The sequence below is a fragment of the Phaseolus vulgaris genome, chromosome 8 (assembly GCF_000499845.2).
Source record: "Phaseolus vulgaris cultivar G19833 chromosome 8, P. vulgaris v2.0, whole genome shotgun sequence".
In the NCBI taxonomy this organism is placed as follows: domain Eukaryota; kingdom Viridiplantae; phylum Streptophyta; class Magnoliopsida; order Fabales; family Fabaceae; genus Phaseolus; species Phaseolus vulgaris.
Window position 1 is genome coordinate 26885005 of NC_023752.2, and position 16383 is coordinate 26901387.

Genomic DNA, 16383 nt, shown 5'->3' on the forward strand with positions numbered 1-16383 from the left:
CCGGTCAACAGGCAGGATCATCAGGCGCCCACCGTGGGGCCGTGTAAAACGTGCTCCCATCCACAGCGTGAGTTCGTGGAAGTTTTCGAGGTTTTCTGCGCGGTTGTGTGCTGGTGCAACCGTCGTTTGCAGTTTTCTTTGAGTTTCGTTCGGTAAGTTTGTGTTTTGTGCCGTTCGTTTGTCTTTCAATCGGTGGAGTGAGGTCTTTTGTTGCTTGCGCGCAATCTGTCTGGTGGAAGTTCGAATTCTTTGGTGGTTTTCTGCGAAGGTTTGCGGTGTTCTTGGGTTCTTGCACAGTTTCTTGAGTCTTCTCCGATCGATCGCTGATTCGTTCGTGGTTGAAGTGTTATTTGCTGTATTTCTGTGGCTCGCTGAAGTTAATGAGAAAGATGAGAAGCAATCGTTCCAGTCCCGTGGCTCCCGTCGCAGCTGAAGGCGACGCCGCCATGACCATGGCGCAGATGGCAGAAATGATGCGCTCGTTGCAGGCGACTGTGGAAGCCTCGCGCGTGGAGCAGGCAAGGATACATGAAGACCTGGTCGCCTCTCGCGCCAGGAACGAGGAGCTCAGCAAGGTAGCTGAGGAGCTGCGTCGAGCTCTTCAGGAGCAGCAGGGTCGTTCTTCAGCTGAAGAGGTGGCACCGTCGACGCCACCTCGTGTTTTCCCAATGCCTTTCATTCAGGCGATTACCGACACGCCAATTCCCACGAGCGTGGTTCCGGTTAAAGCTGTTTTTACTGGCGTGGAGGATCCAGAGGCTCATCTGACCACGTTCCACACACAGATGATGCTGTCAGGAGGGTCGGACGCCGTCTACTGTAAGATGTTCGTAAGCACGCTCCAGGGAACGGCGATGGAGTGGTTTGTGAGCCTGCCTAATGGCCACATAACTAATTTTCAACAATTCTCGAAAATCTTTGTCGAGCAGTATATTGTGAACAAGGCATCGCCCAGGGTGTCCTATGATCTGTTTGATATAAGGCAGTACCATGGGGAGTCCCTCAGAGACTACCTCAATCGCTTCGGCGCACAGATGGTCAGGTCGCCAGCCAAGGATGAAGAAATGTTGGTCTATGCCTTCAAGAAGGGCGTGCAGCCAGGGCCATTCTGCGAGGCCTTGATCAGGGCTCATCCAGCGACGTTTGCTGAGGTCAGGCGACTTGCGGTGGCCCACATCGCCGACGAGAGCGAAGTCGCCGAGAAGAGAGGCAGCGTGGCTCCCGCCAGGCCACGCGCCCAGACCAGGATCCAGCCACAGAGGGTGCTGGAGACGGCAGCGGCGGCCAGAAAAGACCAAAGGACTCGCTATCCTTACGATAGGAGAAATAAGGGAAGAAGCCAAGCGCGCCAACCGCCAGCACGCCAACAACCAGCACGCCGGGAATACAATCGCCCGCCTAAGCACAAATTCGTCATGGGACTAGCGGACCTGATCGCTATCCCTAACATATCTGCTAGGTTGAAGGCGCCCGAGAAGGTGGGCGACAAGGTGCTGGGGTCAAAGCCGGACGTTTGGTGCGAGTTTCACCAGTGCTTTGGCCACAACCTGGACTCGTGTTTGTCTTTAGGATACCAGCTCGACGATCTGGTTAAGAGCGGGTTCCTAAACGACTATCTGCTGGACAGAAGGACCGGAGGAGCGTCGAGTTCCCAGCCGGCAGGTGGAGAAGCCCAGCAACACGAGATGCCTATCCATGGGGAGATCCACACCATTGCAGGGGGTTTCTCAGGTGGTGGATGCACCGCATCGCAGAGGAAAAAGTACGCGCGATCGGTGATGTCAGTGGACATGTTTGAAGATCACTCGCCGGAAGTGGACATTACGTTCACCAAGCAGGATCTTCGGGACGTTGTGCCTCATGACAATGATCCCATCGTTATTTCGTTGATCACGGCGGGAAGGAAGGTCCATAGAGTTCTGGTGGACCAAGGAAGCTCGGCAGACGTAATGTTCTGGCCGACTTTCACGCAGCTGGAATTGCCCCTTGACCAGCTAAGGCCCTATGGAGGGTGCTTGTATGGGTTCGCTGGCGACCAGGTGGAGGTCAGGGGGTACATTGAGCTGAGAACCACGTTTACCGATGAGGCTGGGTCGAGGACGGAGAAAATCAAGTACCTCATCGTAAACGCCCCTTCAGCATATAACATCCTGTTGGGAAGGCCCACTCTTAACAGGATAGGCGCAATTCCATCGACTCGGCACATGAAGGTGAAGCTGCCGTCCATGGAAGGGGTGGTGATCACGATAAAGTCTGATCAGAAAGAAGCGAAAAAGTGCTATGAAAATAGCCTGAAAAATAAAAGATCAGTGAGCTATGTAACGACCACCCCGCCTCCCGGTGTGAAGCCCAGACCGCCGGTAATAGAGGAGGCCGCCGGAAGGGATGTAGAGATGGTAGATGCTGAGCTGGGGGAGAGGAATGCTGGCCTGGAGGAAGAAGAGGCGCGGAATCGCCCTGAGGAAGCAAGGGAACTGGGGATCGCCAAGGCGGTGATCGCCAGAGAATCCAGGCCCAAACCCGTCGAGCAGTGGCTCGAGAAGGAGATCGGGGGGAAAGTTTTCAAGCTCGGAAGATCTCTGGAGGTCGATCTCCAGGACCAGATCGCCAAGGTGATTGAACGGCATCTGGACGCGTTTGCCTGGTCCGCTGCGGACATGCCCGGGATCGATCCCGACTTCTTGTGCCATCATCTGGCGATGGACAACATGGTGAGACCGGTGCGACAAAGAAGGAGGAAATTTAATGAAGAGAGGAGGCAGGCGATCAAGGACGAGACCCAGAAACTCCTCGCTGCAGGCCACATCAGGGAAGTCCAGTACCCTGAATGGTTGGCGAACGTCGTACTGGTGAAGAAGAGCAACGGGAAATGGCGCATGTGCGTCGATTTCACCGATCTGAATAAGGCTTGCCCAAAGGATTCGTATCCTTTACCAAGCATTGATGCCCTGGTTGATAGTGCTGCAGGGTGCAAACTGCTGAGTTTCCTGGATGCCTTCTCGGGCTATAATCAGATCAAGATGCATCCCATGGATGAAGAGAAAATAGCCTTCATGACGGAGAGGTCGTGCTACTGCTATAAGGTGATGCCGTTTGGGCTGAAGAACGCGGGGGCCACGTACCAGAGGCTGATGGATCGAGTACTTGCACCGATGCTGGGAAGGAACGTGCAAGCTTACGTCGATGACATGGTCGTGACCTCGCAGGAGAAAAGCAAGCACGTTGCAGACTTGGAAGAATTGTTCACGACGATCGCCAAGTTCAAGTTGAAGCTCAACCCGGAGAAATGCATTTTCGGCGTGGAGGCTGGAAAATTTTTGGGTTTTCTCTTGACTGAAAGAGGAATAGAAGCCAACCCGGACAAGTGTGCCGCCATCTTGGCGATGAGAAGCCCGGCTACAGTGAAAGAAGTCCAGCAGCTGACGGGTCGGATGGCAGCCCTATCTCGCTTCGTGTCAGCAAGTGGAGAAAAGGGACATCCCTATTTCCAATGTCTGCGGCGCAATAACAAGTTCGCTTGGACGAAAGAATGCGAGGAAGCTTTCGTCAAGCTGAAGGAATATCTGGCGAGCCCGCCGGTTCTGTGCAAACCACTGGCGGGAATCCCTCTCAGGTTGTATTTCGCTGTGACTGAGAGGGCGGTGAGTGCGGTGCTCGCCCAGGACCAGGATCAGGCTCAGAAGCCTATTTATTTTGTGAGTAAGGTGTTGCAGGGCCCAGAAACGAGATATCAGGCCCTTGAGAAGGCCACGCTGGCTGTGGTGTTTTCGGCGAGGAGGTTGCGCCACTACTTCCACAGCTTCACAATTCTGGTGATGACTGACCTGCCCATCCAGAAGGTCTTGAAGAAACCTGACGTTGCGGGAAGAATGGTGAAGTGGGCAGTAGAATTGTCAGAATTTGACATTAAATATGAGCCTCGAGGCCCGATCAAGGGGCAAATCTTTGCAGATTTTGTAGTCGAGCTCTCATCCGAGGCAACGCGGGTTGAAGGTGACGACTTCCGTTGGGTACTCTCGGTGGATGGATCGTCGAACCAGCAGGGTAGCGGTGCTGGAGTCATATTGGAAGGACCCAACGGCGTGCTGATCGAACAATCGTTGAGATTCGCCTTCAAAGCCAGCAACAATCAAGCAGAGTATGAGGCGCTGATCGCCGGGATTCTGCTGGCCAAGGAGATGGGAGCCAGAGTGCTGATGGCTAAGAGTGACTCGCTGCTAGTCACAGGGCAAGTAACAGGCGAGTTCCAGGCTAAAGATCCACAAATGGCGGCTTACTTGGCGTATGTGCAGGAATTGAAGAGTTCCTTTGCCTCTTTTGAAGTGGTACATGTGCCCCGAGAACAGAATGCCCGAGCTGACTTGCTTGCTAAGCTCGCCAGTTCAGGCAAGGGGGGTAGGCAGAGGACAGTGATTCAAGAAACTCTGAAGACGCCGAGGGCATTTGTAGCAGATCACCTGGTCCTTCAGATAAGCAGGTCGACGGAGAGAGCAGCGAGAAGCCACAAGTCTTTGACGCAAGAAACTCTGAGATCGCCGAAAGTTAGAGCTTGTCGAGGAGAGAAGGTGGACGTGATGCAGGTCTGCGCCACCAACGAGCCAGACACTTGGATAACGCAGTACAAGCGGTGCCTGGCAGATGGCCTCCTCCCGCTAGATCCAGCAGAAGCTAGGAAGGTAAAGAAAAATTCCAGCAAGTATACCTTGATTGATGGCGATCTGTACAGGTTTGGGTTCACTCACCCACTCCTGGAATGTATACACGGCGAGAAGTGCACGAGAATTATGGCAGAGCTCCACGAAGGAATATGTGGAAGTCACGTCGGGGGTCGAGCTCTGGCCGCGAGGACTCTCCGTGCAGGCTACTATTGGCCATCCATGAGAGAAGATTGCAAGAAGTATGCCCAATGCTGTAAACAGTGCCAGCAGCACGCCGATTGGCATAAGGCACCTCCCGAGGAGTTGAAGTCGATCTATAGCCCTTGGCCGTTTCATACTTGGGGAATCGACATCCTGGGACCTTTTCCACTGGCGATCAGGCAGATGAAGTACTTGGTGGTGGCGATTGAGTACTTCACCAAGTGGATTGAAGCAGAACCAGTGGCCCAGATCACCGCACACAAGATCGAAGGCTTTGTATGGAAGAACATCGTGTGCCGGTTTGGAGTGCCTAAGCGTCTGGTGTCAGATAATGGGACTCAGTTTGCAAGCCACCTGTTGAAGAAGCTTTGTGAAGGGGTTGGAATTCAGCAAGTGTTTGCATCCGTCGAGCACCCTCAGACGAATGGCCAGGTGGAATCAGCTAATCGGGTGTTGTTGAGAGGTTTGAAGAGAAGGCTTGAGAAAGCCAAGGGAAGTTGGGCTGAGGAGGTGCCCCGTATAGTCTGGGCGTACCACACCACCGAGCAGTCCGGAACCCATGAGACCCCGTTTAGCTTGGTCTATGGGTGTGACGCCATGATTCCGGTGGAGATCCAGGAAAGCTCGCCGAGATTCCAGAACTTCGTAGAGGAAGACTCGAATGAAGAGAGAAGGCTGAACCTGGATCTGCTGGATGAAGTCAGGGAGGAGGCAAGGCTGAAGGCTGAGGCGGTGAAAAGAAGGGTCGAGCGAAGGTACAATTCTAAGGTGATGCCAAGGCAGTTTAGAGAAGGCGATCTGGTGATGAGGAAGGCCCACCAGTACGAGATGGAGAGTAAACTATCACCCAAGTGGACTGGACCGTTCAGAATAACCGAGGCACTCGGGAACGGAGCCTACCGCTTAGAGACGCTGGAAGGAGGGGCGATCCCTCGTACCTGGAACGCCACACACCTGAAGTTGTACTATAGTTAAGAGCTTTGTAAGTAAAGACAAACACAAATGTTATATTGCAATATCTCTGTTAAAACAGTTTCAAGGGGGCACTCTTTTTTCCCTAAGGAGGGTTTTTTAATGAGGCCACCCAATAAAAGAAGAGTTTTCGAAGTATAAGGTGTTTCCAGATTGCATGTGTGCTATTTTCGAAAGTTTTGAAAAAAGACCTTGTCATTTGTACATGATTTGAGGCAAGAAAAGATGTATCGCGTGCTTTCTAAAAGTTTTAAAGTCCTCATCGTCTTTCGGCGATTGGAGGCACCAGTTAAGTTTTTAAGTCCTCATCGTCTTTCGGCGATCGGAGGCACCAGATGGAAGACCTCAACGCCCTCGCGCGTTTTGAGGCAAGTTAAAGACCTCCTCGCCGTTGAGCGAGTGCAGGCGAGAAAGAGAAAAAGTCCTCCGTGTTTCTGGGAGCGAGAAGATGTAACTCCTGGGGCAATGTCGAGGCAAGGTAAAGACCTCCTCGCCGTTGAGCGAGTGCAGGCGAGAAAGAGAAAAAGTCCTCCGTGTTTCTGGGAGCGAGAAGATGTAACTCCTGGGGCAATGTCGAGGCAAGGTAAAGACCTCCTCGCCGTTGAGCGAGTGCAGGCGAGAAAGAAAAGGTCCTCAGTGCATCCAGGGGGGAGGAGATGTACACCCTGGGCAAGTTGAGGCACCAGACAAAGTCCTTCTCGCCGTCGAGCGAGTTAAGGCCATTTAAAGTCCTTCTCGCCGATGAGCGAGTTCAGGCGAGTTAAAAGACCTTCTCGCTTGTGTGCGAGTATAGGCAAGATAAAATCCTTCTCGTCTTGAACGAGTTCAGGTATGGCGAAGAGGGTGGAAGAAGCTTGAAAGGTGGCTAAGGTAGGTTCGAAGAGAACGCCTAGCCAGCCAGTCTTTAGCTCTGAAGTTCAGGGGGGTAAAGGAAGATCCCAAAGGGCATTTCTGCCCCAGATAAAGAAATGACTGCCAAAGCCTGAGGCTAAGAAAAGCTGGTGTTACCAAGAGGTCTTGGTGATCGCGAAAAGTTCAAACACGGCGAGAAGGTTGAAAGGCCTGTTTGATAAAGCAGGTTGAGTGGGACGTTGTTTGAACCGCGATTGAGTTACAGTTCGTTGCTTGGACACTTTTCTTATGATCAGGTTAGTGCCTCAAGGGTACAAGTTGTTTAAAGCGATTATTGCTTAAGTTTGAATTGGCTCGAGGCAGTTACGCCAAAGATTGTGTTTGCATAATCGCTAAGTTAAACTCGGCAAAGTTAAACATACAAAGAGGTTGAAAGCGCTCAAAAGGAGTCAGAAGGAAGAATATCCAAGTTTCGCTATTGAAATAAGTAACTGTTCAAAACACATATGCAAGAGTTTTTACAAGGTAAATACAAGTGAATTTATAAAGAAGCAGATGGGGTGGAATTGGTTGAGCCTTCGGCGGGAACGACCTTTCCATCTACTACTTCGTTGTTTAACGACACCATGCTGAGGTCAAGATCAGGGAATAGGCATGCGAATTGTTCCCGAGCGGCTTCAAATCCAGCAACCAGAATCTGAGCGGAGCTTAGCTTAAGTTCTTCAATTTGCCTTTGAAATTCTTCAACCTGTTGCTTAAGCTCCTTGTTCTGCTGCTCCAGCTCTTCGACTTGTTTTCGCAGTTGTTTGTTAGTCTCTTGAGCGTGGAGAAGGTCGTCAGTAACCTTCTTGGATTCAGTTTGAGCTTGGGCCAACTCGGCAGCCATTTTCCCCTTCTCCTTGTTTGCCTCGGCGAGATCAGTCATGGCGTCGTCTCTCGCTTTCTCTACTTGCCCAAGTAGCTTCTCGCGGTCGATTGACCTTTGCTCCAGTTTTTGTACCTTATCGGCATTAGCTTGAATGTGAGCCTCCAGGTCGCTCGCCTTGGTGCGCAGAGGCACTATTTTGCTTTCTAGCTCAACTTTCTCTTGGGCAAGTTCATGGACTTTGCGGCGAAGGTCAGCAGCTTCCTTGCGCGCTAGCCTAAGCTCGGTACTCAGGGCATCCTCTACTCGAGAATGTTCCATTTCCGCGAGTGTCAGGCTGAATGACACCTTCTCCACCTCGACCTTCATAGTGCTGTTTTCGGTCTTGAGGTTGTAGATATCATCCTGTAGCCGCCTGGTGGAGCTCTCCACAGCTCTCGTTATGATCGATGGGATATCCTCTGCAATAGTTTTGAGTTTGGCGGTCAGAGGTTCCCACATCCTTGTGACTTCAAGGGAAAGGTTGGATGCCTGGAGAGGCGCCAGGGGGGCTTGTGGAGGGTTCTCGCCGCCACCTTCTTTACCAGGGTTTTCAATGTTTGCTTCCTGGCGTGGCGACGCAACCGGGGATTCGGTGATTAGAATTGGGGAGGTGTGAGCAACCTCATCCCCGGTCGGAACGTTCTCTGCAGCTGAAGCATTTGAAGGAGGGCCCCCTCCAGCTGAGATATGGGGCGTAGAGGCACTTGGGGGGTCCTCCAGAAAGTTTGGCTCTTGAGCCTCGACTGCTGGTGGCGCAGTGGCCAGTGGAGTTGCTTGGACTGGTGGTGAAGGGGCTCGTGGTGTTGGCGATGAGGGAGGAGGGGCAGGTGTTGATGGTGGTGTTGAAGCTGGAAGAGGGGGTGGGGCAGGTGGGGAAGGTAGTGCCACCCTTTTCCTCTTTGTAACGAGGCCATCCTCAGTGACCTCGTCGTCCTCTTCCTCATCCTCTTGGACAACTTGGGGGGCTTTTCGCTTTGGCCTCTTAAGGACCAGTTTCTTTCGTTGGGTGGGCTCCTTAGGCGGTGATCGCCCATGAATGATGGCCTTCTCGACCGCCGAGTTGGGCACCGTCTGGGAGCCGGTCGCCAACCCGTGGTTGCGGGCGAGCGCCTTCAAGTCAGCGAGCATGTTCTTACCCAACATGGTATCTGCATGAAACGAAAGTGCATGAGTTAGCTCAAAGGGGAAAAAGATTAGTGTACAAGGCAATGAAACAGCAAAAACAGGCATATGCAGAAAAGATAAAACCAAAGTCTTGTGCGTGTCGCACAAGACGCCCAGAAACAATATCAGAAGCAATGTCAAGACAAGAGTGTAGCATCCTAACCTATTTGGAATTCCAACTGGTCCTCAAAGAACTCGAAGGAAATCAGGGTGGGGGTCAAGAATGTTATGTGGGCATCTGCCACCCTCTTCCAGAATAGGCAAAGGTCTCGATCCAAAGCTCCCATGCTATCAGGGCTTCTGGGCCTCCTGAAGCAGCTCTTGGACTCCTTTTTCCCCTTGTCCACCCAGTACAAGGGGAAACCGTCGAGAAGGGAAGTGTCTTTGTCATTTGCACGAACCTGGATGAACTTCCCCTTCCAATCCTTGTACGACTGCTGGAAGATGGTGAAAATGGATCTCCCAGCAATGGCATTCAGGCTGACCCACAGGCGATCTCCTGGGTGCTTGGCCTCAAACAGGAATAAAAACACGTCCACTGACGCGGGCAACCCCAGGTGGGCGCATGTTATCTCGAAGGCTTGGACAAACGCCCAGCTGTTGGGGTGAAGCTGGGCGGCAGCGATGTTGAGCTCGGTTAAGAGCTCCCTCTCAAATCGAGTAAGAGGGAACCTGAGTTTGACCTTCTTGAAGAAAGTGGTGTAGACGAAGCAGAAGGGCCCATCGGCGCTCACTTTGTCATCGGCGCACACTGGCAGAGCGGCGGGGCAAGGCAGCACCATCATTCTCTCATCGTGCTCCTTGTGAAACGATTGGTGGACCTCGTCCCCATTGGTCAGTCGCAGAACCGCTCCCGCAGTGTTCACCGACGAGGTTTCCTTTAAGAGGGTTGGGTTAGCCCATGGGTATAAAGCCTTGAAGTCTGGCAGAGGGATGGGGGCTCCTCCAGCGTTTGGTGGAGTCGCCTGGGCCAGAGCGGTTTGGGAAGACGCAGGCCTCACAGCCTGCGAAGAGGGAGCACCACGAACTTGCGTTGAGTCGTGTGCTTGTGAAGGGGGGTTTCGCGCTGATGGAGGGGGGTTCGGGGTGATCTTTGTACGAGTCATGATAGCAACTGCAAACGAAGAAGAAAGGAAAAAAAAATAATCAGGAGGGTTACAAAGGCTGACTCGATCATAGAAGGAAGGTGAAAGACGAACGAATGCGAGTTCGTTGCGACGATCGACAAAGCCCTAAGTTACGCAGAAGGAGAAATGGAAAAACAGCCCACAGCGTATGCACCAGACAGTTACAGGATGATGCAAATCGGTGAAAATGCAAGGAAACCCAGCAGATGAAGGAAAGTAGTTACCTTTCGATGATCAGGAGAACGTTGAAGGGAGGTGGTGATCTAGAGCGTCGAGGAACGTCGAGAGTTTTCGCAGAAGGAAATGAGAGCGTATGCAAGTGTGAAGAAAGTGATGGAACAGTAGGAGCGTAAGGGGTTTAAGGGTTTTCGAAATAAGTTTGGAAGCGCTAACGGCAGATGAAGAGAGCCGTTGATGAAGCCACGTGTCGAGCGATCGCTGAAGGGTTTGGTGGAGCATCAGAACAGCAGAAAGTACGATCGCTTGGAATTCTGCGTCAGTGCCACGCAGATCGGTGTTAACGAGGGCTCTTTCAGTCTTTTCGCTAGACAAGTCTTCGCTTAAGACTGGGGGGCTTGTGTACCGCCCTGGTGGACGGGTGTGATGACGTGGCATCCTGCTACAGTATAGGCGTGTTGACAAGGCGCCAGGTTGGCAGATGGGAAGGAAGTCGGGAGGCACGTGTGGTCGCCGATTGTTAAGTTGGCGTGTTCCGATTTCCAGTTTACCAGAATAGGCGATCGCCAGGTTGAAGATGAAATCGCCAGATATAGACCCAGGCGACCAAGCAGTCGGAGATCGCCAGAACAAGCACATCGCCGAAGATGAAGGAGAAGCAGATTATGAAGGCGGCCGGCGAGACCACAGGGAAGGTGTATGAAGGCCCTAACTCGCCAGTTTCAGTAGAGATCGCACTCCTGAGTTAGCTATGCACTGGGCAGTACCATGCATAGGTAACTTAGCCAAAATGAGAGTAGAAGCAGCGCCAAGTCAGGGAGCCTCCAGATGATGGCACGTGTACAGTTGGATGCGAGCCACGTGTCCGATTCTGTAAACTGCCAGGAGAGAGAAAACCACCAGGTATATAAGAGTTCTTAACAGATTTTCTATGGTACGTGCGTTCAGTTCATACACTTTACGCTTGCGAGTGACAGAGCTGTTTGTGAGAGAGAGAGTTTGCACGGTTCCAGTTCTTAGTATTTGGTGATACCGTCACTGACTTGAGCGTCGGAGTGCGATCGGCCGCAGCGGCGCCGTGTCGTTTCTTTGCAGGTTCTTGAGATAGATCCAGAGGAGGAACGGAAGTGAGAAGCGGCGCGCACGTCGATCCTTTGACGAGGCATTCTCCAGCGCTCCGGTCAACAGGCAGGATCAGTTACCTTGCAACTCTTCCACTTCTAGCGCCTAAAATGGAGAATAGAAGGGATACCTTCTAGATTTTTCTAAAGCTAATATCTAAAAATGCTTTACACAAGAGGTATCTTTAGGTTTCCCTCTTAGTACCTACCTAAACACTATTCTATATTATTTACAAATTTGTACAAAAGAAGCTGTAAAGAGAGATATTAATTGAAGTCCATTCTTGAAAGCTTGTAGTCTTATTTTGGCTTTAGGCTTGGTCCTCTCATTATTTTAATTCTTCTTTAACTTTTTAGAAGACTAGAAGGAAGAACTTCAAATGTTTGGGTGAATGACCTCTTCCTCCATTAGAAAGTCGTCCAAAACATCACGTCTGCCGAGCTTTCATGATCTACTAGCACTCGGTGCACTTTCCTTCCCGCAGTCATCGCTGAGATCACTATCGGATCGTTGTCATGGGGGACAACGTCGTCCAGGTTGGCCTTGGTAAAGACCAGGCCAACGTCGAAAGCGTCGTCGGTCCTTTGTGCTTACCGCCATCACCGTTTGTGCATATCTCCTCTGTTGAGAAGCAGTACAACCTCCTCCCGAGAACCCTCCTACGATGGTGTGAACTTCGCCATGCACAGGGACTTCGTGCCCCAAGCTTCCCCCTGTCGCCGCCACGTCCTCGATCACCTGTTTTTCTCGCAAGTAATCCTTCAGGAGACCGTTCTTCACCAACTCATCTAGCTGGTGTCCAATGCTAAGCAATTGCGTATGGGATGGCTGAATGCTTGGTGGAACTCACACCAGGCATTCTTGTTGGGCTCGAGCCTCTTGTCGGTCTTGGGAGGTACCTTCAGCCTTTCCGCTACATTTGGGATAGCGATGAGGTCCTTTAATTCTACCATGAAGTCGTGCCTTGGTGGCACATTCTCCCTCTCGCGTCCCCTGGCATGAGGCTTCCTTGGTTGATAGGGTTGTTGCTTCACAGGGGTCTTCATTTCTGCCGTTGCCTCGTGTACCCTTAGGGTTTGAGGGCGACCTGTCGCACGTGGTCGCGTGGGAACCACTTACGTGCGTTTCTCGTTAACTTCTTCCTCCGCCGCAATATGAGCCACCGCGCGGCGCCTTTTCTTGGCGAAGGTCTTAGGGTGGTTTCGGATGAGTGCCTCGCTGAAGGGGCCGGGTACGATGCCCTTCCTGAACGCGTGCACCATCATCCTTTCGTCCTTGAAGTTCAACCTTACTACCTGTGCTCCAAAGTGGTGGAGGAATTCCTTCAATGACTCTCCTTGATATTGTCTTACGTCAAAGAGGTCATAAGAGATGGACGGGGGAGCCCGATTCGCGATGTATTGTGCTCTGAACAGCTTTGTGAGTTGCGGAAACGATGTTACATGGCCATCAGGGAGGTTGATGAACCAGTCCATCGCTGTTCCCGTCAGGGTGCTCATGAACAGCTTGCATCTCACCGCATCAGAGCCCCCCACCAGCATCATCTGCATGTGGAAAGTCGTAAGATGAGCCTCCGGGTCTCCTATTGCGGTATCCACGATTTCTTGCGAGAACGGCGTCGAGAACTCCTTGGGCAGTGTCACAGGCTCTTGATCTACACCCTCACGCTCGCCTGCGCGGGTTTTCAGATCCCTGCGCAGTTCCTCATTCGAACGACGCAGTTCTTCGCTCGTTGCTTGCGACGCCACCAAGTCAGCTTGGATGCATTCTTGGTTTGCTCTCAACGCGGCCATCTCTTTTTGAAGGGCTCACATCATCTCCATAACCTATTGTAGGGTAAGGCCCTCACCCCCGTTTGGTGCAAGAGGTCCCTGTCTCGTACTTCTCATCTCCTGGATCTCTCTAGTTCTTGCTGGTGGGACAATGTTTTGTATCGGGCCCCACGGTGGGCGCCAAATGTTCCTGTCGATTGACCCGAAACGCCTTCGTGCGCCTACGTCAGTCTTACGTCCAGAATCCTTGTGTTTGCACGCGCCTTTCCTGTGATGAATGCCTGAAAACACAAAGACAAAGGGCGCCCTAGAGTCCGTTTGCACTCCGACGCTCAAGTCAGTACTAGGGCTAGGAAACACCAAACTGTATAACTGTCATTGTGGGTGTTAAGCGGCGCAAGGGAATAGCGTACCTTGCTAAGTTTGTTACCTTCCTTTTTATAGACTAAAACTAGGGTTTCCTCTTTACTCGAAATGGGATTTTCTGATGGGGCGGGCTCAACACTGTTGTTATCCTACTTTCAGGACAATCTAGCGCGTGGGTTCCCTCACTAGAGTGCGACCTCTAGCGGGGTGACCACCTGGGTACTTCCTCGTGCACCTGATCTCTGGGGTCACCCGCCTCTGGACCTGGGTACTTCCTCGTGCACCTGATCTCTGGGGTCACCCGCCTCTGGGAGTGTCCTAGTTGTTCACGTGCCATGCATGCAGCTTGTCCCTGGAACACGACCTTCACAGGTCATATCTTTCCAGTGGCTCTGTACTTATGTTACGCCTAAAACGCGTCATCCACTCTACACACATGGACCCTCGTGACTTAGGCTTCTCCCTTACTGATAACTGGTGTGTGGTTTGGGATCCTCCTCTCGTGGCCCAGCTCTACTGTTCGGGTCCGATGTCCGACCTCTCCACACTGTCTAGTGGCACGTCGATACATCCTAGTGACCGATGTCTGACCACTCTTTGATTTCTTGGCGCACGTGCTTCGCGAGATACTGACCCACACCGCTCGTGGAACCCTGCTTACGTGACACCAATAGTACCAGATGGTCAACGACGCCCGTGGACTAGTCGGTACAATAAAAATAGTATCCCTGTCACTAGTTGTAAACAGGTTAGCAAGTCATGAAAATTGAAAAGCACCGCGTCATATTGGGTAGCCACCTCGCAAGAATATACTTTCGTCGTATCCGTAACTCAGTTGCGATCTTTCATGGTGCATAGTGTTTTCATATTCCACGTGCCACAGCATGCCAACCCCAACCATGACGCGGACAAATCTAGCAAGTTAAAGTTTATTCCATTTCATCTAATAAAATTGTCCATAAATGGTAATTATTTACAAGTTAAATACAAATAGAATAGTAATTTGGTTCGTTTTATCATACGAAGCAATTTTATCAGAAAATCAATCACGAGCTTATTGGAAAAGTCACTCTTGCCATTTTTCTTTTTTATTCAATTTATTTTTAAGGGTATAAAACCATTTTAAAATGAATTTATTTTATATATAATTGTTTTAGGATAAAATAACTACTTACCAACTCATTTTTATTCTCTGTGATAATTAAAAACAATATTCTGTAAATATAAAAATAATTTGGTTTGAATAATCAAGTATTTAAAAGCATAAAATAAACATTTTATGAAATCTAAAAGTAATACACTCTTCCGTAAAGAGTGTTTTTATTCTAAGGTGTAAAGAAGTGATTTGTTTTGTAAACCAGCTTATGATTTTGAGACATGATCGTGAAGATTGTTGAAAGTTGTTGAAGACAATAAGGGAATCCATTTGTAAAATATTTTTTTGAGACTCAATTTAGTAAGAATATAAAAAATTATAAGTATATAAATGAGTATAAGAATTGAATAAATACCCATGGTGAGATTGATTAATATTTATAGACTTATTTGGATTTAGGTTAAGGTATTCAAAAGATATTTAAAATAAATAAGAGATATGATTGATAATTGAATATTTTCATTCAATTAATTATTACTAAGTTATATAGTTGTATCTGATTTGATTAGATTGTATCCATTTTGATTGGATTGCACCCGATTTGATTGGATTTTATACCATCATGTGTATATATGTATATCTTGGATATGGATAGGTATATAAGGCCTCCAATCTCAAAATTTATAAATGAGGTGCATGTGGATCGATTTTATGGATGAACTGGTTTTAGTGTTTTATGAATGTTCATCGGATTATTGTGATTTGATGATATTTTTTTTGTTATGAATTGGATTACTCTGATATGGTCGTTTATTTTCAAATGACTTGTCGAATTATGATGGTAGCTTATGTTCAAGAGATTATGTATAACTTTTTCTTCTGATGATCCTTTACTCTCGGATAATAATTATGTATAACTTTGATTCGATGATCATTTGATCCCAAACAATGATTGTGTATAACTTGGATTCGATTATCATTTGTTCTAGGATAACAATTATGCATAGCTTTAATCTGAAGATTGTTTCAAATAGTGATTATGTATAACATTTTTCTAATGAGTTTGATTTCGGATATACAATGTTATTCCAATGATCTTTTGATCTTGGTGAGTGTTTTCTCTATGACCTTTTGGCTTTAGATAGCAATTATTCTAATGATCATTTGATCTCAGATAGACACTATTGTTCTAATAGATGTTTCACCTAGACGAGTGTTTTTTCTAAGACCGTTTGGTCTTTGATTGCAATTAATCCGATATTGTTTGATCTCGATGAATGTTTTTCTAAGACTATTTGGCCTTTAATAACAATTGTTTTGATGATCTTTGATCTCAAATGAACACTAATGTTTGGACCTCAAATCTGTTGAAGTAACATTGTTAGGGTCAATCACCGCATCTGATGGATAGTCTGCTTTGGAATTTAGAGCTCCATCACATTTTTGTACCTAGAAGGCACTTTGGAGGGCTAAAGGAGGAAAATGTATTTAAATTGCCCATGGTCTCGACTCCTAAGCGATGTGAGACTATTGGACATACCGGAACAAACCCTCAACTGAGGGCTATGGGAACACAAGTTCATCTTTGGAACCATTTTTCCATTCCCACAAACGATGTCAATGTGTTGACCTCAAGTTCGTTGAGATAAGATTGTTAGGGTCAATCACCGCATCAGAAGTATTGTCCGATTTAGAGCATCGAGTTTAATCATGGATTTGTCCTTACAAGGCTCCTCAGAGGGTTAAGGGAAAAAATGTGTATTTAAATTATCCTTGACTTCACACTAAGCAATGTGAGATTGTTGGACATATAAGAACAATTCCCTAGTCAAAGGCTAATGGGAACACAAATTAGTCTCTAGAACCACTTTTTCATTCCTATAGACGATACCAATTTTTAGTCTTAAGTTTGTTGAGATAACATCATTAAGACTAATCACTTTATTCAAGATATTGTCCACTTTGAAAT

At 49.1% G+C, this 16383-nt stretch overlaps 1 protein-coding gene across 1 annotated transcript; it reads right to left on the bottom strand.

Annotated features, from left to right (window-relative positions):
• Positions 1 to 12295: 12295 nt before the first annotated feature.
• On the bottom strand, positions 12296 to 12973 carry LOC137824856 (uncharacterized). The gene has a single exon (XM_068630535.1). The coding sequence runs from the start codon at positions 12971 to 12973 to the stop codon at positions 12296 to 12298; it is 678 nt and encodes a 225-aa protein (XP_068486636.1).
• Positions 12974 to 16383: the final 3410 nt, after the last annotated feature.